Source organism: Hetaerina americana, unplaced genomic scaffold (assembly GCF_022747635.1).
Source record: "Hetaerina americana unplaced genomic scaffold, ioHetAmer1.1.p SCAF_8, whole genome shotgun sequence".
NCBI lineage: Eukaryota > Metazoa > Arthropoda > Insecta > Odonata > Calopterygidae > Hetaerina > Hetaerina americana.
In genome coordinates, this window is record NW_027287427.1 from 11,933,242 (window position 1) to 11,958,219 (window position 24,978).

The window sequence follows — 24,978 nt, forward strand, 5'->3', positions numbered from 1 at the left end:
AATTGAAACGGAGTGCTTGACAAAAAAAAGGCAGCTTTCTACATAATGATCCAATGTTTTGATGGAAAATTGCAATTTTGGTTGATCATCTACATCTACTCAATACCCCGCAAGCTACCCCGAGGGCGTGTGGCGGGGGGTGTTAGGGCACCACCCGTAATTAAGAAAAGAAACCGCATGCAAAAGCCACAAATTCATACATCCACAAAACGCATGGCATACATTCATGCAAGAACACACCTCACGCAAATGCAAACACACAAACTACCAACTAACATACATATGCACCTTCAAGCATACCTAACATCTTTGCAATGTTTAATTTTGTTCCGACTCGTAAATTAAATGTAACTTCGGTTTCTTGCTATTATGATTTCTGATTGTTTGGGGAAAGAATGAGTATTTGTATCTATCTGTACTGGAATCTATCTCCCTTCTTTCATCTTTGTGGTCTGATCTAACTAAGTAGTGTGGGGCCATTATGATTCCCCCAGTGTCATAGCTAAACTCGTTTTTCCTGAATCTTTCTAAAAGTCTAAGCCTCGATTGTTCTCTCCGCACTTCAAGTGGTTCCAAGCCTAATTCCCCTAAGAGACCTGTCACACTTGTGTTCTTATCATAACAATTTTTAGCGGATTTTCTTTGGACTTAATCTAATTCTTTTTGCCAAATTTTCTCCCAAGGATCCCAAATACTTGCGGCATATTCCAAATGAGGTCTAAATAGAGAAAAATAACACCTCTCTTTAACTTTCTCATTGAATTTGCCCGCCATCCGTTTAATGAAGCCGAGTTTCTTTAAAGCGGATCCGTATATTGTCCTGATATATGCTCCCTATGAAAGGCGTGGTTATAAGGCGGGTATCTTACAGTCTAAATTTCGTCCGCAAAGATGCGTCAAAAATACCTCTTTTCCTAATCTTCCAAATATACCATCTGAATGATTGTTTTCCGTACTTAGAAAAATGTTGTCACCCAAAGCGTAGTATCAAACGTGAGGGTTTAATATTGTTAATAGGCGCAGGAAGTCCCTGTATTCCCAGGTATAATAAAACATTCGTGAGAACTGTTCGTATCACTATACTGTCGGAGAGTATGGTAAGATAAATGCACCACTCCAAGAGATGACGTTAAAAATTTTCGCTTTTTCCCCAAAAGTAATGTTCGGAAGACTATGAAACCAGATACCACCAGATTTTGTGCCCAGTTCCTGTTGACGGAGCACATGGAGCGTGCTCCAGACTGATTAAAATGTTTCTGGTCATTGAAGAGAGGGAATGCGAAACGGAAATATTCGCCGAAATTGCCTGAATGGCGATTCAGAATTCCTTGTTCTGAAGGAAGATGGAAGTCAACTCGAGCGCAACAATGAGCGGAGAGAAAACAGCGAGTCGGACTCTGAAAATATACACGCTCCATAAAATACGAAGGTGCTTCTTAATCTGCTCTCCATCTCCCACCCTCGGCACGCAACGCAAATCGACGAACCATACACTTAAAACTGCAGGAAGGTTAAAAAGAAAACGCAACGTTTCATAACGCTTTTCATTATGTAAAGGGTTCGTCGACACGAATCCTAGGTTCTCTTTTCCTAGAGATAGGAAACGTGGCGTGTGGGTGTTATAAGAAGTTCTGATGGCGACACCGTGAAATATTAAACGCTGCCCTCGATTTGAATTGATTACTTCCTCAGTTCTGGCAACACTTCTCGTCCCTGTTGGCCGCCTGAATACTTTCACGTTTCCCTTTAATCATTCTACGGAATTCCATAACGAATAAGGAAGTGCATTTATTTAGGAATGCGATCTGAAACGTATTTAACAACGATGCAACCCTCACTTTGCTCTCCAAAACCGCATTTCTTTCGAAACTCGCAACGCCCTGCTGCATAAGATAACGTTCCCGGGGCCTCTCTAGTGAAATCGAATGAAATTGTCTTATTGACACCGTGGTGATATAAAATAACTAAAAATCGAATGTATTTTGACCTGCGGAAAAAAATCCTTTCTCTTTCATGCAGATATTGAGCGTTGTAAAGCGTCAAAATTGTCTATGACAATGGTACACATTAAAACACGAATGATAGGGCAGGAAGCGGCCGAGCACGAAGCATTGTCGTATATTGCCTACCACCTGTTCGGTGTACGTACGATATGTATGAACTGTGCGTCGTTATGAAGTGAATGGAAGGGAAAGGAGAATTACACGCTCTTTGTCTTGCCCTATGAAAGGGAAAGGGTTTACTTTCAATGCACTGATTACCGCAATATTCAGAGCCATTTAAAATGTTCTCCTCGGCCATGTCTTTTCCCGTGACCCCCTTTTGCAGGAACCGATCCCTTGAGGTGTGTGCGCTGCTCGGTAATCGGCATTTTAACATGGACGTCTCTATCTGTCCTGTTGCTCTACGCCGCAGTTTTTTCATGTTCAGGAAGTCGAACCGCTGTTGTGTGGAGCGTAAAATGACTTTGTATGCGATTTATGGCTTGATAAATGTTGACTCACTCATCAAAGTCATAGCACTAGCATAACAGACGGCTGTTGATTTGAAACATGAATTCATTGAATATTTAAATGCTTTTATTGTATTTTACAATAATTCTAGAGTTTTTCTTTTCAATTATAATTGGTGTTTGTTTTTGATACCATGTACTTGGTATTTGTGGGTTTTTTTCATTGGTGTGCCGTTAATCACGCTTTGAATTCTCTTCCAATTGTGATTCAACACACTGATATTATTCGTTTACGTAGAATTTTTCATTTTCTTTTGTGAAAACAAAAGGCGATTGAGTATGGAGCCGACACGATGAAAGAATTATACCCTACCTCCACACATTTTCGATTTCATTTTTTTTTAATTCATGTACGTTGAAATATTTGCGTATTTTAAAGATCGGGCGTAGGTGCAAGTAGGATTCCGGTAGCGGGTGATTAGGTATTGTGGTCAGTTTGCGGATGAATACGAAATTTTGAGTCCATTGTACTCGTAGCCACCTGAGTATTGTGAGGAGAGAAATTGGCACGAATTTCTCTGCGTGGTCAAAAGAGATTTGGATGTGTTGGGAAACATTGCCCCTGTTTGTAAAGAGCTCTCTGGAATAGGCTCACAGCCTGCCACTGAAAAACATTATTATTTACTGCGTTACTCTATTAAGAATTACCACCCATAGGTAAGCGTATTAGCCATTAGTGATTTAACTTATTTTTTAAATCTGACATTTAGGTAATGCACGTGTGTGCAGTTTAGGGAAAACGAATAAGGAACGTGCTGAAAAAGTCACACATGTACCTAATTTGGCCAATGTATTAAAGATTTCGTGCCTGAATAAATGCTCCTTTGTCCCTCGAGTGACTGTCTCGAGAAAAACGGTGGTTGGGAAACGCAATGGGCAAGTCTTGCATGGTATGAATGTTCGTTCCTCTTCCCAGGAAACGTGGCTTACTCTACGTTCATTTCCTAAGAAAGCCCGGAGGCCAGAGTTATCAGGCAATTTGCCACTTCAATTATGCGCCAACTGTTGTGGGGTGTCTCGTTCTCTTGTCCCATTATGTTGTAATAGGAAAGGTCGCTGGTAACTTTCCCTGAGGTAGATATCCACGATTTGTATTTAATTGCGTGAAGACAGTTCTGAGAAACTCATATGGGTCACCACATCTTAGATGTTCCTTTGCTATGCGTCAACCATTTCAAGCAGTTTGATACATTCGTTGAAAAGCGTTTGGTAATTGTTTGTCTAATTATTTCAATCTTTTTTAGGTTTTCTAAGCGAGTACATATATCTCGTGGTTGAATGAAGTCTGCTTTTAGAATTTCAAAATAGTCACGTCCTGGTATAAGGAACTAGTAGCAGATTAATAATGTGTTCTTTTTCTTTGAGTTGATCATTTCTCCCGCGAAATGATCGTTTAGCCCAGCCTTGGAGCGTCTGCAGCAAGTCTGTGGGTGGAATCATGTCTTGCGGAAGTAACAAACGAAATGTTTGCGTCGATATAATGTCCCATCAGCAAGTAACGCGAAGAAAATATTTCACGGGATCCTTCAGTTCCAATCATTCGAGTCATATTTTTCATTGGCTCGCTTTATATTCAGGATTCGGTCGTGAAGTCGATCGTTATTTTGATGGTCGTTCTCGATTACAAGCCTCCCGGCTCCTCCATTTTCATGACAAACATTTTAATTTGTGTGTATCGAAATACAGAAATTTAAACAAGTACTCATGTTGACATTTTAGTATTACATTTTATTATACAGCAAAAGAAATTGGAAGTTTTGCTATCGTTGCGATATTTTTATGGGCATTGTAATGGGCGAATATCTCAGAGTTATTAGCATATCATAATTAATAATATCAAAATTAATATTTAAAAGGAGTAAAAAATTGTGAGAAATATGTGTCCTTTAAAATAACAATATTTTGCATGCATTGAAACATTCTCGGCGACTTGTTTATTACAAGAGAAAGCCGGTGTCGCTTCTCTTTTGCCCACTCTCGGCTACAATTATCTCGCCCATAAAGATAAGAAGGAAGGATACCCCACAGGTAGTTGTTTACAAGTTAGCTGTCAATCTGAAGGGGCGTGGTCGTCCATTGGGTGGAGCGCTGGAGACCATAGGTCCTGGGTTCGACTCCCATTTACTATGAACACCCTCACCATCACCCAATCGGTGTGATTTTCCGGGTATCAAATCTTCCTGGGAAATCATGGGCGGCACAGAGGGAGAGAGGAACTGACCTCCCCCCCCCCCCCCCCCCGATCCTTTTCTGGGAATTTTACACGCCGAATAGTTTGGTAACAGGGTGAGACCTACTCTCACCTATCAAATCGACCTTACGGTAGATTACTCTGACTTTATCACTTTCCGGTTTTTTTGTGACTGACTATGGACCATTTTTATTCTCTCATTAAAATATGAAACAATATGGCTAAACTTTGGATATTAGGTGTGTATGCGACCAATTGTTATGAATAAACCTGTTAATACGTTTCATATCTCTCTAAAAATATTTCGTTCAAACTTGAGTTTAAAAAAAATTAGTTCCACTCACTGTATCCATTATGTATGAGTTGGTCTGCGTGTGTTTATGTATCTTGTACGAGTCTCACAGATGAGAATAACCATTCAAACGATGGAACGGCATTGCGCCAACAACAATATAGAAAAACACTTAAAAAAGGATACCCACACGTATTCCGTTTAGATATATATATATATAATATATATATATATATACGTATAAAAGATTATATATATATAATATATATAGTATATATAAAATATTATATGCATATATATATATATATATATATATATATATATATATATATATATATATATATATATATATATATATATATATATATACAGGGTTCGTCCGGAAAATGTACTGATTTTTTCCCGCCGCTCCAGGCGCGCCCAGCACCGCTCTGACGGGCTGCGATTGGAGGGGGGTATGTTGGCAAGCGACGCTGAAAAAGGCAGTCGGCTCTGAGCTGTGGTGTAGTGAGGAGCTCTGTTAACGCGAACCTCCACGCTCGACCCACGTCACGGAACGCGATGCCGAAGTTTTTGGAGCAGCGTTATTCCATCAAATTTGCGGTAAAGCTTGGGAAATCGTCTACCAAAACTGTCGGTATGATTAACCAGGCTTACGGGGAGTCAGCCATGTCCAGAAACATGATCTTTCGGTGGCACAAGATGTTCGTGGAGGGCAGAGAAGAGGTCGACGACGAACCACGGCCTGGACGCCCATCAACGACACTCACCGACGAAAATGTGCGAAAAGTTCACGATGCACTGAACTCTGATCGTCGTCTTAGTGTTCGGATGATAGCAGAGCAGTGTAATGTGCCAAAAACAATAGTGCACGAGATTATTAGGGAGCAATTACAGATGCGAAAAATTTGTGCAAAGTTGGTGCCGAAAGTGCTCAGTGATGATCAAAGACTCAATCGTTTGGAAATCGCGACACAACTTGCGGATCACTGCAAAAATGATCCACATTTTTTAGAGAACGTTTCTGTTCCCGAAGATAAAGAGGAGTTTGAAAGGAACGCGATACGGGACTTTGGACGCCGTCAAAGAGGCCCTGTATATATATATGTGTATATATATATGTATATATATATATATATATATATGTATATATATATATATATATAAGGTTGAATTATTAGAGCTAGTGTTCTAATATATGTGCCTTATCTTTCTCAAATAAGAATTTGGGTGAGCATATTTATTTTCTAGTGTTAGCTATTAAGTCAGCATAACGTCTGTTGAATTTCATATAAGTAAGATATAAGGCATTCTTACCCACTGGATGGTGTTTTTTATTTCTCTCTTTCTCTTGAACAGGCGCCTGGTGCCACCGAGGCTGCAAATGGAGTACAACCTCCTGGCACCCTACACGTCCAGTAGGGTCAGGACGGTTCGTCTCGTTAGGAGCGTGGGGTCGCCCATGTCCGGCAGCGCCGTCTTCGGCTTCTCCATCCGCGGCGGGAGGGAGCATGGAACGGGGTTCTTCGTCTCGGAAGTCGGGAGCGACGCGCGCAGTGCCGGCCTTCGGGTAAGTATATGCGACTCCCCTAGCCAATGCCCCGGGAAGCACACTTAAAAGGATGAGTTTTGTGGACTTCGGTCTGGACTTGTCTGCCGTGCCCCCAGCCATATAACCCTCGAACCGGAGGGGGTGGTCTGGCAAGTTGGAGGGCAGAATTCATCACGTGCAAACCCCGAGTGCGTCGAAATCACATTTTCAAAGCAGGCGGAAAAGTTTGAAAATAAAAAAAATATTTTTTTATTAAAAAGTTCGGGACGGCGTGTTTCAGTCGGAGGCTCTTTAGATAAGGCAGTCGGCTGTTTTTCTGTCATGGTCCGTACTTTCGGTTTCCGCTGTTTTGGCTGGTCATATAGTATATCACTGTAATAAGCGTTCCACGTGTTCAAGCAAAGGTTTAATGGAAAATTCAAATGAGTACCTTCCAACCAGTGGCGTAACCAGGGCGATAAGGTTGGGAGGGGGGGGGGAGTAATAGATCAACCAATAGCATGCAGCACTCGAAGCTTGCAAGTGCTGTAATCAGCAGTATGATGTATCCTGTCAAAATTCCTTGGTAATACGTTAGAGTCATTCGTTAAAATAATGGAATTTTAAAAAATATTGGTTCCATAGAACCCCAGCAATTTAAGAAAGATAACAGTGATTTAAGTGAGAAATGAGCATCTCTCTATAATGGTTTTGTCATTATGATTACCAGTTGTAGGGGGAGTGTAGGACTGGGGGTGAAGACATTTGACCTTGTGGGTTGGGAAGAAAATGTCGTCGTAATGGTCTCCAGCCCCTTTCCAATCTCTTTAGGCAGCTTTCCAATCTGTGCGCGAGCGAAAGGCGAGTATTTTGAGGGAAAAGTCGTCCATATTTGTTGAAATTCGCGCACCGCTAAGTTTTGGTGGGCCCTCATTTTTTAAAATGAAGTCAATTCACAATCCCTTGTAATTCATACTATCAGAACTTTCTAGTGGTTTAGTAACTGGTTTGTATGAAAAGTATCAATAACATCTTTGGAAAAATTAATTTATTTCAGATATTTCTACAATGCCTATAAATTCTTTTACGTACATCCCTTGGGCGTCGACACTTGCCAGAGCCGCTTTTCCACAACTCGAAGGTTCCGTGGTAGGTGGATTCCGGAAGGTCTTTAAGGGCACGTGTGCAAGCTTTTTTGACGTCATTTAGGGACCCATGAAAGTGTCCTTTGAGGGAGGATTTTACTTTTGGGAATAGGAAATATTCTGCTGATGCCAAGTCGGGCCTCTAAGGGGGTTGGGGAATCGTCGCGATGTCGTTTTTTGCCAGGTAGTCAGTTACCTTGGAGCATCAAAGCGTTCAAGACCTTTTGGACGAGTTTTGCGCAGATATTTCGCATCGCCACATTTTCGGTGATATTGGTGTGCACTGTAATCCTAGAGATGTCAATACATTCTGCGATCATGCGCACTCTTAACCAACGGTCTGAATTCAGTACTTCTCTTACACGTCAGGAAAAATTGTGACCGATACTTTTATTTATTTATTTATTTTGAAATAGTCCGAAAACAGCACTTTGACCTTTACATCGGACTTTGAACCTTGATATAATTATTTGACAAATACCTAATTACAATAACAATTAACCAAGCCTTAAGGTGGAGGAAAAACCACCTAGGCGGGAATCGAACCCGCGACCTCTGGGTTGGCTGATAAGGACGTTACCCCGCTGCTACCGGGGCCGGCAAACCTTGTACGCTGTTGGAAGCAATCCCAAAATTTTCTTGAAAAATGTATAAAGATGAACAAAATATGTGCAGAAATCCATAAAACTTCGAAAAAATTGTGCCATAAGAGTATTTCAATGAAAAGCCTAAATAAATGTTCCTGTAGGGAAGTCTCTTATAGCTGTCATTTATACTCTATAAAATAATATTTGATTCATAATGTTTCCTGTTACGTTAAGAATTTTTTGTTTACGGTAGACACCCTGTTGCAGTCAAAGCGATATCACTCGGTGCCAACGCACGTGCAAAGCGTTTCGCAATGAGAACAGTGGACATCTGTTAGATATAGATTTTTCGGATGGAGTGAAGTATCATTCGTCGTTTTCCCTCTTCCCCTTTAAATACTGATCCAATCCTCCCTATTTTTGCACGAAACCGATAATTATCAGGAAAAGTTACGTAAAGCATAGATAATCAAACTCAAGTTTCTCTAACTCGGGCTACTTACCTACCCTTCATACCTTTCTACTCACCGCAACAAAATCAAACGCTTTGAAGTTTTTCGCAGTGGTAAGATTCATACGCTGTTAAAGGTAATATTTGTAGTGATCCTTGGGAAATTTTCGACCTACATCCTCTAGAAACATACTTTTTGCTCAGCATTTTCGGGCCTGAAATTGGAATTGGGAAATGTGTGAAATTATTAAATTTTCAGTTCTTATGATCACTCCTTTTTTCCCGCTGGTATTGTATGAAACTCAGATATCGCAGGGTGGTTAGCTTTTAGCTGTGATGATCTCTTTTACATTTGTTATTATGTGAAAACTTCGCATAGTGCCCTTGGCGAAATATAGAAAATTTTAGTTTCGTTGCGCAGTATGACAGTCGGAAGGTTTACACACGATCGGAGATGGTACTCTCTCCCTCGGCTAACGTTCACATCTCACTTTTCCCGAGTATCGTAATTATCCCAATTTCAGTTCCCCTAAACCATTATTTGCTGCCAGTGAGAGGTTTTCGTGAATGTGGCGAGAGTAATTGGTTCTTTTAAGTAAGGGAATGTTGGATGGAGAATGGGATTTTTGGAATTCATTGAAAAAGGAGTAATGGCATTTCCGCTTTCAAATCACACACCACTGGGTGCGAGAAGCGATCAGTGAATTTGGGGAAAAAATTCTAAAAATCACAATCTTCAAACAAATCTTCACTGAGCCAAATACCAACTATAATTTTGCCAGAAATAATTGGGTTACTATTATTTTTACTGCTCGGGTACAGTTTCACATTTTTTTAAGTGTCTGGAATTTAAGAAAAATCCTTTTTTAGTTAGCTGTTCAAAACCAGGTTCTACCCTGTACTCGTCTTGTATTGAAATGCAGAAGCTGAAAGATTAAAATTTGATTCTTAAACGTGGGTTGACTGTAAAATCTATGAACTGTCTTTAATTTCTGTTCCTAAGAGCGTTATAGTTTCAAAATCTTCTAGATTATTAGTGCAAGACGAATGGGAGGCTAGTTGAGAATCCACCTTGAAACGCAGACGAATTATCATTTTATATTGTTTGCATCAGAATTAAGAGAATTTTAAACAAACACATTATTTGCTAAATCAATCATTAAAATCTTTTAGGACCAAAGAGTATGAACGAAATGATTCCCCTCCCTTCAAACATTCGCTCTTGCTCTGTACTTGTTTGAGCAATGGCGTTCCTCCCTTTCTGTAATTAACCACAAGAAAAGAAGAAAAGATAATGATTCCCCAATTGTTTTTCTGACATCATCCTGTAATGTGTTTCCAAAAGTCAAAGTGTAGGTAAAACGTGTGTTCCCACTTCGACAAGTTTCCGAGGGGGAGCCAGGTAAATCAGAAAGATCTGATGTTTTCCCGGCTTTTTCCCAAAATTCTTCTCTGGATTTCCACCGGATTATGTTCTGCAATAATGCCGACGTTTCAACGGATAACTCATCCATAATATTCAGAGCTGAATTTGATAAATCACTTAATCGCACCCGAAAGCAGTAGGATCAACCCGTTTTCTCAGTGTCATCGGGCACATTTTCTAGAGAATATTTTCAAGAATGACTACCTTTTTTTCGTGAGATAATTTGCTTAATAAGTAAACTTCGTTTTTTTTATTAATTTCACACAAAACTTTTTTGATGAATGTCATAATATCTCGGAATTATTTTCTTATAATTTTTAAAATTTTATATTTTTTGGCACTTTTTCAAAACGAAAAGGTAACTAAACTCTATAAGAAAAATGTCATGAAGAAAACGTACAACACTCGGGACAGAGTATATATTAAGGCATAAATCACCAGTTTTCCGATTAAGTATACCAATACCGTGCATTTTACCTAAATACTGCGGCAGTTAAGATCACAGTGAAACATTTTTCAAAGACGGGACCCAACTTAATGAATTTCTCGCGCTCATAAAACTGGAGTTACGACGTTCCATGTAAATCTTTAGAGCCATTTTATTAAAAAAATGTTTGCGAAACTCCACACATTTATTGCTCGTATCGGAGTCTACGATATAGGAAAATTCATGTATTTACCGCCGGGAATTGTTCATGGGAGGTGCAGTGTACTTGTTTAAATTAAGATCTGTTGCATAAATGATGTTTTGGCACGTTTCGCCCCAATCCCTCATTCAGCCCTAAATGAAAAGAATGTTTAGGTGCCTACTCATTTTTCAAGGCACAATTCTATTTCTGTCGGAAGCGTCATTGTGTATTTGCGTGGGAACATGCAAAACTTTGTTATAGCAATTTGGAAATCTAGTATAAATGGAAAATGAAGTCTGAAATTGCCTTCTAACCGCTGAATGACATTGAGAAATTTTCGTTTGGGATTTTCACATCGAGGAGAGTAGGCCTTCAGATTCGGGAATAAGATTTGAGAAATAATTATCTCGATAATCAGGAGTTGTTAATGAAAAATCAGTACAATTTTGGAAAAGGTAGATTCTGCGAGACAAAACTTGCGCTTTTTGTTCACGATATTCTTACATTGGTGGAGAGCAATATTCCAGTGGAAGCGATGTTTCTAGATTTTAAGAAATCCGTCGACCAAGTACCTCTTAGTATACAACTTATAAAGCTAGAGGCATATGGCATCGATAAAAATATCCTGGATTGGATTAAAGACTTTTTGAATGGTCGGGTACCAAGAGGAGTCATAGATGGAGTAAGCACAAATGCTGTAGAAGTTACTTCAGGTGATCCCCAAGGAAGTGTTATCGGACCTCTTTTATTCCTACTGACGTTAACGACATTGACTCCGTAGTCACTAGTAAGATACCTTTATTTGGCGAAGATGCAGTGATTTACCATGATATCCGTGATCCTGAGGACACAGAAGATTTAACAGATGACCTTAACGCTATACATCGCTGGTACGACACTTGGCAATTAGAATTAAACTTAAGAAATTGCGTAGAGATGAATTTTTTGGAAAAAGAGCAATTCCCACTGGAACGCTTACTGCATCGGGAACACAGAAATGGAATGTGTAGACTCAATTAAATACCTAGAAATCACCCTCACTCACGATATCTCCTGGTTGAAACACATATGGGGAATATGTGGACAAGCTAACAGCAATTTAGGATTTATTATAAGAATACTGGGTAAATGTGCTGAAAAGATTAAAAAGAAATGTTATCTTTCGCTGGTTAGGCCTCATTTAGAATATGCTGCAAGTATATGGGATTTTCACGAAGTTGGATTAATTGCCAAATTGGGTCGCGTGCAGCGTAGAGGAGCTATATTCGTAAAACGCTCTGATGACAGACTTAGCATCGTATCCAAAATATTAGAGCAGCTAGGTTGGGAATCACTCACGGAGCGAAGGTTAAATTATGGATTGAAGCTCTCGAATAAATTGCAAGGATGTCTATTTAGCAACGATGTTGAAAATGTATATTACCCCCATCGTACAACGGTAGGCGAGATCATGCCAATAAAATTAGGGAGGTTAGGTATAGAACAGATAAATTTAAGATGCCATTTTTTTCTACGAACAATGGAGGATCATAATAACATAGTTCAAGCGTGGTAGGGTCATATTCGGGTCAAAATTAGTCTGGTGTGTATTCACCCCTTGCTACACGCCCTAGCGGTGTTTTTCAGGGTACAAAAATAAATAAATATTGGGATTATTGTGATGTGTAACATGCAAGATTTGGGAGAGGGAATTTTTATTAAGAGAAACAGAATCTTCACCGGCTGCGGGAAATGTTCAAAACTCCAAGGCTCTGGCTTCACCGCGAATCGATGCAGGCGGAATGAGCAAATCGAGTTGGAGAATGCGCCCAGTTCTCTGAAAAGTGCAATACGGTTTGAAATGACGTTTAGAAGAATATGATATGCGGAATGGATGTTACATGTGTAATTTAAATCGTGGTAACGTGTGTGGAAATAGGCCCAACCCATGTTCTGAAAAATTTCCATCACCACAGCAGCATAAATGCTCTGAATGCATACAATGAAACCTGCTCATTATGTTGGCACAACTCACCTTTGACAAAGTTAAAATTTATTACCCTTTTGTCAGCGTTGAAGAGTATTTAACATTTAAAAAAATATTTTAAGCCCGCATACGAACTGCTAAACGGAGGGAGGAAAAAAAAATATTATCGTTGTTAAGGAAATCGGGATCGTATCTATGAGCAAGAGGCTGGAAAATGGCGGATTAGTTTGGAGCGGTCTTGTGATTTGAGGACTTGAAAGATACTGGTTTTTAGGAGAGTCTATTCTGTCAATCGGAGAGGCTATAAAAAATTAATGACATTGATATTTGAAGTAGGAGGAGAAGAGGCTGTGTCATTCGGATACAGATTCTCGTCCGAAAAACGATTGATTTTCGTAATGTATGGCTGAGATGAACTAAAGCCGATAACACTTATGAATGGGATATCAAAGATAAAACCACTTAGTCTGATATTTATTATTTCTATGAATGAAAGAGTGGGGCTGGATTTTTTCGCTCGCTGTAGTTTTCAGTTGCTTTGGCCGTCCGATATTTCCAGTGTTGTTCACTCATTTATCTTACCTGGTGTTTCCTTCGATGAAAATAATCCCGTTAAATTATGCACTCTGGTTCAGCTACCTGAGTTATACGATATCTACCTCTTTCAAAGGACCACCACCAACTCTCTCAATCTTTCCATGTGTAATTAGCGAAAATGACCTATGGGTTATTTAAAAGCGCGTCTTTGAAAGTGGAGGACAGATTAAAATTTAAATTAAAATTAAAGTAAAAAAGTTCGTTTATTTTCGTTCGTTTGTTCGTGTTCAAGGGTCTTAATTTTTGTAGAGGAGAAATTTAGACTATCTGCCGTTGAAAAATCTTAAAAAATTAAACTTTTCATCACCGAACCGGCAGAGATGTCTCAGAGTAACTTCACAAATAGTCCACATGGCCGCCGCTTTGGCTGACGACAATTTGAATTTATTTTTTGAGCGTATATCTGTCATCCTGCAAAGAAACTAAATATCCATGGAGTATAAAGCACGTTAAAATACGCAAATGCTCTCTCGAAGTTATGCCCAACTCATTTCAACCACGTGTCGTCTTGGTTGCAGTTGGTCCAGGGGCGATTCAATTGCAAATCTCGAAAACTAAGGGCTCGATAGGGAGAATTTTCCTCGATTATTCATGACACTCCGCATTACCATACGTCACGTTGGTTGCTGGAGCGAAGCATATCCCAACATAGTACTCAAACATATGATTAGAGAATCATTCACGAGTATGTCCAACACATTCCTTTGGGATATCACTCGCGTTTAATTTTAATTACCAATTGTGTCATTCACATAATAGGTTCTCAGTCTCAGGATATTGTTTTAACAGCTCTTTAAGCAATCCTGTCATCAGCTAGTCTTTTCATTTCTTCATTGAATATTGTGCAAACATCTTCCATTATCTGCTTCCTCTTTAATTTTATTCTTGGCCTTCCTCTGTAATTCTCTTCCCCTCTCTGGTTCCTTCTACGAGTATATGGTTGTGCCTTGGGATTCATCGAAGTAGTTTCCCCTCTTCTTCTTCTTGCGTCCTCCATAGATTCTCAATTTGTCCACGCTAAATTTGTTACTTAAACCATTACATTTTCATAATTCTTCGAAACAATTTTTTTCCTTTGAATCTCACAGTAGTGCTTGGTACCAACGTTAGCAAACAAGCGATTGAGACTCAACTAATCACTTTAAATGATATGATAAATCTGTCATTAACAACTGTTGTAATTGATTCTAAAATTGAAAATAATGCCTTCCACTTACACAAAAGTTGAATGAACCCTGAGAATTATTTTGAGGATTAATAGTCATGATATTTTTATTGAGGAAATGATAGACAGGGTCTATCTTTTTCGTTTTATATTTGTGGATTAGTTTTTATTCCTTGTGAGTGAATTACAAGAAATTGATTTTATTTCAGGTTGGTGATCAGATTGTGAGGATCAATGGGTATTCAGTGGAGCAAGCCATCCATCAAGAAGTGTTGAAACTCATTCAAGACAGCAATCATCTGAACCTCAAAGTGAGAAGTAAGTATATATTGTTACGAGGGTCATCCGGAAAGTAGTACCCGTTCGTGAAATAAAGACACAAAAGTAAATATTAACAAACATAAAAAATTTTATTTGAAAGAGGATACTTTAAACTACTTCTCAACATAATCTCCAAGCAAATTAAGGCATTTGTCATAACGTGTGACAAGTTTCTGTATTCCTGCTGCATAGTCCTTCGCCGCCAGCTCATTGAGATACGCGAGGGACCCATCTTGCACAAATTTTTGCATAATGCAGATGGTGTTTAACAATTTCATGAACAATTGTTCGAGAAACATTGGGAAAATGCTCACAGATGTCATCAATTGTGACGCGCCGATCGTTCCTCACGAATTCGTCAACTGAGCTCACCAGTTGGTCTGTAATGACAGACGGTCTCCCCGAACGCTCATCGTCGTGTGTGTTCCCCCTCCCCATGTTGAAGTTGCGACACCACCGCCGAACAGACGACTCGTCCATTACATTGTCTCCATACACCTCCTTTAATTGGCGATGAATATCACATGGGCGAACGTTTCTTGCATTGAGGAATTTAATCACTGCCCTCACTTCACAACTGGCGGCGTTCTCAATTTTTTTAAACATTGTAAACAATCACAGAAACAACACAGGCAATGCTAGCGTCACGCAACTTGGCTCAGAGAAGGCAGACAAGCCACTGAAGCTATCTGACCTCGTCCAGCGGCTACTCGCGTCGTCAACACTTCATGCGGCACGAACGGGTACTACTTTCCGGATGACCCTCGTACTATTTGGAATAACCTTAAATTTATTTTTTACAATAGGCTTATTTTGATCATTAAAAGTATGTTAATGATACATTTCATGCAGGTCTAAACTTTTTAATAAAGATATTTATTTTACCTTTTCTAGGCGTGGGAATGATTCCTGTGAAAGAGTAAGTAGAAATTTTCATTGGCATAACAAATATTTTCATTTATTGCAAATGAACCTTTTTTCAAGTTAACTTTTTATAGTTCAAGTTGCTTTTTTTATAGTGTAACTCAGCTGTTCTTATATAATAACTAAAATCTTTTTTCTATCATTTTGCACATATTTGTTTATTTATATTTGGCATGATATTATTTTCATTTTTTGCATGCAATTTTTTTGTTTTGAATGTTTTAAGTCTTCAGCGTTTCATAATTTTTTGCACATTCATTATTCTTTGATTTATTTGCATATTATTTACTATTTGATGTAGACTTGCTTGTTTTGTAAATAGTTAGCCACTTCATCACCACTCATTAGCTAATCAAATTTAATTTGTACATTACAAAAATGCATGTAAATATTAATTACATTATCCCTATCTTCTTGTTCATGAGATGCCACTAAATTTTGATATCTACTCATGGTCGATTTTCATTTCTTTTTGCACCTTGGTTGGTATTTTGTGGTTCAACTAAACATCTTTGATCCTTCTTAATGCACTAAAGGGATGGTGATGGTCTTGAGACAGTATCAGAAGATGATACACTCTCACCTTTAAATTCCCCTGAAGTGATTGCATCTGTGAAGCCAGAAATCCCTCCATCCCTTATCCCAACAAAGGCTAAACCTAAGTTGGTTAGGAAAAACACTCCTCCTGTCCTAACTATGACAGAAATGGCAACTTTCAAGAAAATGGATGGAGAAATTCGCAAACCTTTTCAACCACATCTTGAAACAATACCAGCTGACATTGAAAGCCCACCAGTAATGCCAGAGTAAGAATTTTGAGTTTGATGTTTCAACTGGGAATGACTACTGAGGAGATTCAGAATACCCAGCTCTCGGTATTGAAGTAGGTCACTGTATTGAAATGAAGTTTGATGAGTAACTGTTTTTGGTTGTGTACATATGATATTGGCATAACAATAGAGAATTAGAGTTACAAACCGGACCATGTTTTACTGATTCACAGAGAAAATATTGCTTCCTGTTACTGAATTGGGTTATTCTACATCTCCTAAGTAATTTTAGTGTTACTTTTGTTCTAATGGACAAAAAGAGAGATACTTTTTCAGGCTGTGTGAACAGTTATTAGTAAATGTAAGTCATTTCATTTTTAAGGGTATCATACACTTAAATGTTATTAAACAGTTTTGTCTGAAAACTTAAGATTTTAAGAAATAGCAAAAAAAACTTAAGTTTAAGTGATCCTAATGATTAGCAGCCTACTTGGACTCATGTCCATCTGTACTAACTTAGAAAAAAATCCATTTTCACTCTGTGACTTAAATATACCTCTAGTTAACATATAAAATTTTCCACATGAAAAGAAGCACTTTGTCATGCATATTTATGTCACTCCTAAGAGGGCTAATTCTTTGCAGTTTTTCAACATATTTTTTTCTGACCTCACATTAATGATATATGATAGTTACTTAAATATGGGGTTGATTTATAACTGTGCTTGTGAAAAAGTCCATTTGGTTGACCAGATCATGTACGGCATGTACTCGTAGATGAATAGTTCCACTCTGTCATCATGGCATCACATCAGATATGTATGCAATTGTATTTGACCTTCTAGGAGTACATTCCATGTAACTATCAGCTTGTAATATTATGGGAAAAATATTGAACCTTTATATTTTGCTGTGTTATCAGTATGAATTTATAAAGTGGCAGAGTTTTATTTTATTTCAATGTTCCAGCCAAGAACTTACAAGGCCTGAAGGACTACTTATATATTTTCAATACTCATCATATAGTTGTCAGTAGATAAAATTAGTTTGTATTTTCATTAATATTTCAATTATTCACACAATATTTTGGAGATATTGGATTCATATGCATGAAAATATTTGATATCTTGATGAAATCACTGGCACTTACCTTTTGGATATACTATAACATTAACCCATGCCCACAGATTGTTGCATGTTGGCAATTGCAATTTACATTGACTATTGCATGCCATTTTACAATGAATTGCATGTGCATGAACTCAGTCTTTACTTCAGTGTTCCTAAAATAAGTATTTATTAACTGCTGGTTCAGGTCTCTTTGCCTGTTCATCCTTCAGGTATTTCTGTCAATAATGTTTTTGCCTGTATTGAAGATACTCAAATTATTCTATATTACCAGTTGTGTTGGTGTATGATTAACCAGGATTTTGTTGCTTCAGAATATTTATTTCGATCATTTAGTGGGGTTTCCTATTTCCCAGGTGCTCGTTGTGTGTAATTAGGAAAGATTGAAGGGTCTGTCTGGGAAAGAAGGATTTGAAACCTATAGGAATGAAAGAGAAAGTAGGTATTGTACATGACAGTGAATATTTAGGAAGGAACCCTGTTCTTAAATTGCTATGGCTCTGTTTATGATATGGTTTCCGAAAATCTCTACTATCTAATTAAAAATTTTGGTAGTAATTAAATAAATAAAAGAATAATTTCATTTAAAGATAACCAGTATTGCAATTTGAATTATGAACATCAGAGGCTGATCTAAAATGGCAAAATATTTCATGAACATGTTAAGCATATTCACGTATTGTAAATACATATATTTTTAGTATGTTGTTCTAAAATAAGCCAAAAAAATTATTTACAAATAGTGTTAAATGTCTGTATTCAATTTTTTAAGGCAGTTACCATGAAAATTGAAGCTAAATTTATGCACTAAAATCAGAAAAGCTTTCTTATTCTAATTAAAACCATCATTGAACATGCAAGTAGACAGACTGCTTTGTATTTTATTTCTCTGTGCTCCTTTTCTTTGGATTTTAATAATAAAATTTGAATGATACAGTCATCGCTGTGATCCCTTAACATGGAAAATGGTTGCCGCTGAGGAGGAGAGCATTACTCCTCCATCTCCATCTACAACACCAACTGTAGATTCTCTGGACCAGCCGGAACTTCGGAACATGCCATCAGACGGAGGGATAGATGCTCATCGTGATATTATACAATACTTGAATATCATTGGGAGATCAAAACTTGACTGCTGGTAAGAACATGTTTTTGTTTACACACTTCAAAAGCATTTTTCATTTTTTACCGGTTTATTGACTAAATAATTCTAATTAAACTGATTGATTAAATGAATATCTAAAAACATTTTGGATTAGGCGGAAGAAATCTAAGGTTAGGTCCCAATATTCTCTAGCATGCTTCTCGTGGTCTCATTTTCCAATAAAATGTATTCTTGGAGACTTATTGAGCTCATCCTCATTGCAACCAGTGCTGCTGTAGTGAAGTGGTGAACAATTTTTCCAATAAAATTTATTTATTTAAGCTTTGTGATAATCGAAAAATTTAATTTTTTATCAATTCTTATGAATAAGCTTTTCAGTTAAGGCCACATTACAATGATTAAGGTCTTCATTTGTGTTCAACTCACCAAGTTCTTTTTCATCACCATAAAAGGTCAGATTTTGAACAGAAAATGCAATGTTCATTCGAAAATTTATCGCAGTGCTTGTAAATTAATTTCTTCCATCAATCCATCCCTGCAAAAATGAAAAAAAATTCTTAATCTCTTTCTGTAAAGAGTAGGGGATTAATGATGTCACTTGTGTCAGCTTTAGCCTTTAAAACTTGGCATCTCTTTGCTGCAGCTAACAATTTCATCAATCCTTTTTTATCCTGACATGAAATTTGTATTGATTTAGCTAGAAATCACATAACTCTGAAAATAGTTGACCTACATTTCATCAAAGTCAGAGCCACCCAACCCAGTTAATGGCACCAAACACGACAGCCATCTGTTCTCTTTTATGATTTGAAAATAAATTAGCTACTTTTTTATGAGCCCATTCACTTCTTTTAAACATTCACATATGATTTACTGTCACCATGTTCATCCCCACCTTCCCCTATACAACGTACTATACTTCCCCTTGTATGCTGTTGTGGTCCTTCAGTCATCGTGAATTGTAGTACCAATGCCTCTACATTAATTTCCAAAATGTCCCAGGAGGGACCTACCCATCTGATGTAAATCAATGTCTTTGGTGTTATATGTATGACTCAAACCACAGCAACTGAACTCCCTGTCCATGAGGTATTGATAATAAGCTCAAAACATAAATGGCTATTGCTAGCAATTGGGTACTTACCTGAAAAAGTATCTAATTAAGTGATCTTTCATGTTATACTACCTTGATCAAAAATTTCCCGGAATTTATTCAGAAAATTAAAAATACAAGTTTATTCATCTAAATCTATATTGTCCCCTTCAAAGTAATCCCCATCGACTGCAACACACTTATGCCAGCGCTTGATCCAATCCTCGAAACATTTTTTATATTCGGTTTTCGGTATGTCCATCAGTGCTTCCTGCGATTTTTCCATTACTTCCTCTCGGCTGCTAAAACGCGTTCCCCGTAATGGTTTTTTAACTCGATTGAACAGAAAGAAGTCACAGGGAGCCAAATCAGGTGAATTCGGTGGCTGTTGGATGGTATTTGTTGCATTTTTCGTCAAAAAATTACGAATAATGATAGCACTGTGCGACGGTGCGTTATCATGGTGCAAAATCCACGAGTTTTCTGCCCACATTTCTGGTCTCTTTCGGCGAATTGCTTCACGCAAACGTCTCATAACGCCCAAATAATACTCTTTGTTTACTGTCTGGCCTTCTGGCAAAAATTCATGATGCACTACACCGTTGTAATCCATGAAAACCGTCAGCATTGCCTTCTTTTTTGACTGAAAACGACGTGGTTTTTTTGGTCTCGGCTCATTTGGTGAACGCCATTCACTTGCCTGATGTCTGGATTGCGTGTCGTACTCATAAACCCACGTCTCGTCTCCAGTAATGATCCTTTTGATGAATGTGGGATCGGATTGCGCCTCGCAAATCATGTCTTTTGCGACGTCAACACGGTCTCTTTTTTGCATGAAATTGAGGTCTTTTGGCACCAACTTTGCTGCTACACGACGGAAACCCAAATCATTAACCACAATGTCTTGGGCGGATCCATAGGCAATGTTCAAGTCCTCCGCTATTTCTCTGATGGTTAATTTGCGGTTATTGACCAACATTTCTTTTACTTTATCAATTTTTTCACCGACTTTCGATGTCGATGGTCTGCCACTGCGTTCATCATCTTCGATTGACTCACGACCACTTCTGAACCGCTCGTGCCACTGGTAAACGACCGTTTTTTTAGAGAATCGTTGCCGAAACACTTTTCCAACATTTCCAACGTCCGTGCGCCACTAAATCCGTTTTTTACGCAAAATTTAATACAAGTTCGTTGTTGCAAATTTAAATCCATTTCTGCAATTGTAAAAAATCGCCAACACACACAGAGATAGATGTACTCTTGGCTACGTAACTTTTGCAAATGTCAAGTTATGACACTAAGATTTAAAGGGAATATCAACAACAGATGTACCAATTTAACAAAAAAAACAGAACTCAAATCGGAACGATGGGAGCGCCACACGGTGGTTATTCCGGGAACTTTTTGATCAAGGTAGTATTTTGTGGTTGATGGTAAAGATTAGAATACTCTTCTATTACTCATACTCTTCTTTAATCTTTTAGTGCACACCTTATAAAAATAGAATATGTCTCTATTTCCTCCTTAGCATTTGCAAGGGTCCTGGATGGAGGCCAGGAATATTTATTCAATCAACAAAAGAAGGAGGATTTGCAAGAGAAGCTGGTCTTAGGCCAGGTGATCAAATTGTCGAGTGCAATGGAATTAATTTTGAGGATATTTCCTTTTCAGATGTAAGTAAAATTTTTAACTCTAATTTTATTGGAAAGATTTTTAGCATTAACAAAGATTCAATTTAAATTACAAGGTTGAATGATATTTAAATCCCAGAGACTGTAAATTCAACTAAATAAATGTTAGTGTAAAACATTTCATTTACCATCAAAGGACACTGTCAATGAGATTTATTTAGATATGTCAAAGAGATATATTTAGATACATATGTTCATTGAGATTTGTTTTGAGAGATGCTCCTATCAACTGCAATACACCACCAAGAAAATATTTCAATGAGTTGAGCATTGACTTTTTCATAGATTTAAGTAAATATAAATGATGTTTTCTATGGTATATTTTCTATAAAAAGCTATAATGAAAAAACAAAAAAAAATAATTCCATGATGCAAAACCTTGCAAGATCTCAAAAGTTTCTAAATGCCCTTAGGAAATCCTGAAAAGATGTGATCAGTGGATCTTTTTCCCATAAAATTTATGTTTTTTGCAGGCAGTGAATGCTCTCAAAAAGGACAAAAATCTCAATCTTGTGATAAGGAAAGGGTCAGGAACAGATCTATTTCCTGGAGAATCTTCAGGTTATAATAGCTCTGCAAGTAGCATTAATGGAGATGGGAGCACGAGTGGGCATTCCCCCAATGGGGTGTGCCAAGGCTGGAACGATGATGGGACCAAGAGGCTTTCCATTGTGAGGGAGGAAGTCTCAGACATGAGCACTGCTGCAAGTATGCTGGGAAACACCATCTCCCAAAGGTAACAGTCTTCATGGTATACATTTTTATGAATAAGATGTAAGAATATATTTACATCTATTCAAAGCTAAAGAAATAACCACAGTGCTGGACTCATTGGGGGCACAGGAAATTAATGGAAAAAAGTGGATTTGTACTCAAAAACAGTGTTAAAAGAAAGGAAGAGTTTAATTTTCTGAGTCCAGAATTCCCTCCTATTTGATGTGTATGATTTTAAATATACACTGTGTTTGTGTATGTGAGTGACAAGGAATACCATGTACCCAATTGGGACAGTGTTTGTATTTTTAGATGATTTTCCTTTTAATGTTTTTATATTCTTGTACTTTGCATAGTCCCTTGTGATAAGGTTGATGAGTTTAATGGTATTAATTGGAGTTGGAGTTAAATCCCATAAAGTGTGTGTTCGGGTACAAGAGAGAGACTGCCGAGGGTCACTGTATTTCAGGTGCAAGTGGGAGTGTGTTTTTAGTTTATTCTTCCTTCCTTTTAATTTCATATTTTTGTGATTGACTTTTCCTTCACCCTGGAAGTCCCTATAAACCCTGAGTGCTCATGTACTTTAAACTCACAAGGATCACTGTTCATCACAAGTATGTGTGGGAGTGTGTCTGCGTTCCAGTTTAACATTCCTCATAAAAAATCCCCTTTTTTTAATTCCACTTTTTCCAAAGCTTTGTGCCTCCAAAGAGAATGCTTGAGATTATTTCTTTAACTTCTTATGCTATTTCATACGATTACTTCTGCTTTTCAAGCTAGTGAACATTTTCGGTGTCTTGACTCAGGAATGTTTGGCTTAATTCATTGATGAAGATTACATTCACGACAGATGGAATGGCTCTGAAAAATGTTCTATTGGAATAGGAATTGAACCAAGTATCCTTTAAAGATAACAGCTTCAGGCTTAACTTTGTGGAATTCCCTCATGATGAGGGTAAAAAATAAGAGAAACTTTATACTTCCACACACTTTTAATGTTCTATGACCATGGTTTCGATGCTGCACATCATCAAAACCATGGCTGTAGTAAATTAAAAGTGTGTGGAAGTGTAAAGTTTCTCTTTTTTTACCCTCATCATGTATCCTTTGTTTTTGAGTTCTTCTTAGAAAGGAAATTGACAGTAGATCGTAGTTCTTTCTGTCTTAGCTAGCAACTCGGAAGTGAAAAGGGTGTAACCTGCATAATTATGAATGCAAAATACTTGGAAGTATAGGAACTTGCAAATTACAATGTTTCAAGTTGTCTTTCATTGTTTCATGAGTCAAAATCTATTTTGATGCCTCCAGCATTCACTGTAGTTAACTTAACAACCTCCATTTATTCAAGAAGAACATGTGAAATATCAATAATAACTATTTGGAGGGTAAGTTTAGAACAAACATTCAAAAATAAATAGAATTATTTTTAATCTCAGTCTCACCCTGCATTTATTTGCTCAATCTACTGTAGTGAACTCTAGCTCTTCTATCATTTCATATTTTGTGAAATTTAATCCTTTTCATTTTAGTTCTGAAGGCAGAGTGGCAATTGATAAAAGCAAGGATTGGGATGAAATTGAGTATGAATGGGAAGTTGCAGACAAACAGCTCTCCTCCACAAAGAATGCAAATAAGGAACACAGAGCTTTATTAACACATCCTTATGATGCAGGAGAGCTGGTGATTGGTGAGGAAGATTCTATGAATGACGTTAGTGTTGAGGTTAAAACTCAAGAAGTGGTCGCCATGGTTCACAGAACAGAAGAAGATGAGACCGACCGTGGGGTGTGGAGTAAGAGAGACTCCATTGGGGGAGAGTGTCAAATGCAAGTTCAGGAAACACCATCCCACTCTGCAGACAACCACACCTCATTGATGAAGACTAATTCAAGCTCATCTGCGGGAAGTGCCCTAACTTCAGTTAGCTTATCAAGTGCTCTCACCCAAGAAATTCAGAGGCGAGCTAAGGTTGGTACATAAATATATTGTGCTGCACCTGTGTAATACATGTGAATGCATTGGTGCAGGTATTCTAACTTCACTAGTGGTTCACACAGGCCTGTACTGAAATTTCTTAGTATATTGGGTATTTCTGACTCTATCTGGTGACAATGTGAATGACCGGATATACTTCATGTTAATATTCTATGAAGAGTGTCTCAGACCAAAGTGCTATATTCTCAGGCATTTCCTTTAGTATTCAGTGTGTAAACATTGAAATGAGTTAACTGAAGGATGAATGATAAATGTACGAGTGGCCTGCCTTGTCCTATAGATTAATTGAAAACAAATGTAAATGACTGCGAGAGTTTGGAATACCAAACGTTCTAAAATGTGTTGTCTCAGTCATCATGTGGAGATTGACAGGGTGTTTCATCTCACTCTATGTACGAAGGACTAATCAATCGAGAGATCTGTGGATAATTAACCCACATCAGGGATTAGTGCATGCGTGGACACACATGCAAGCTCAAGTGCACATAGTTCATGGTGCAAAAATTTTGTTCTATATCGTGCCATTAGCTTAATTTGTATTGTATGTGCTATTCAAGTTTCATTCATCTGACTCTAATTTTGTATCAGTGGTGGCCATTGCAAGTTGAAACATGTTCAATTTGCCTATGCCTGCTCCCGATGATGAAAAATACATTCCACAAGGTGTTTCTTCACATTGGGGTACAAGAAAAATCCACATGGCCTAAGTTTGGATTATGAGGATAATCTGGAGCAAACTTGA

The 24,978-nt window shown here is 37.9% G+C and overlaps 1 protein-coding gene across 1 annotated transcript in view; it reads left to right on the forward strand.

The window, feature by feature from the left end:
- The window catches only part of LOC139697728 (uncharacterized), a 102,293-nt gene that overhangs the window by 62,348 nt on the left and 14,967 nt on the right, over positions 1 to 24,978 (forward strand). The window contains exons 2-8 of the mRNA XM_071596552.1: positions 6,355 to 6,565; positions 14,702 to 14,810; positions 15,708 to 15,732; positions 18,573 to 18,773; positions 21,365 to 21,509; positions 22,001 to 22,263; positions 23,771 to 24,209. Of these exons, the coding sequence (XP_071452653.1) occupies positions 6,355 to 6,565; positions 14,702 to 14,810; positions 15,708 to 15,732; positions 18,573 to 18,773; positions 21,365 to 21,509; positions 22,001 to 22,263; positions 23,771 to 24,209 (1,393 nt within the window). The remainder of the gene's footprint in view (positions 1 to 6,354; positions 6,566 to 14,701; positions 14,811 to 15,707; positions 15,733 to 18,572; positions 18,774 to 21,364; positions 21,510 to 22,000; positions 22,264 to 23,770; positions 24,210 to 24,978) is intronic.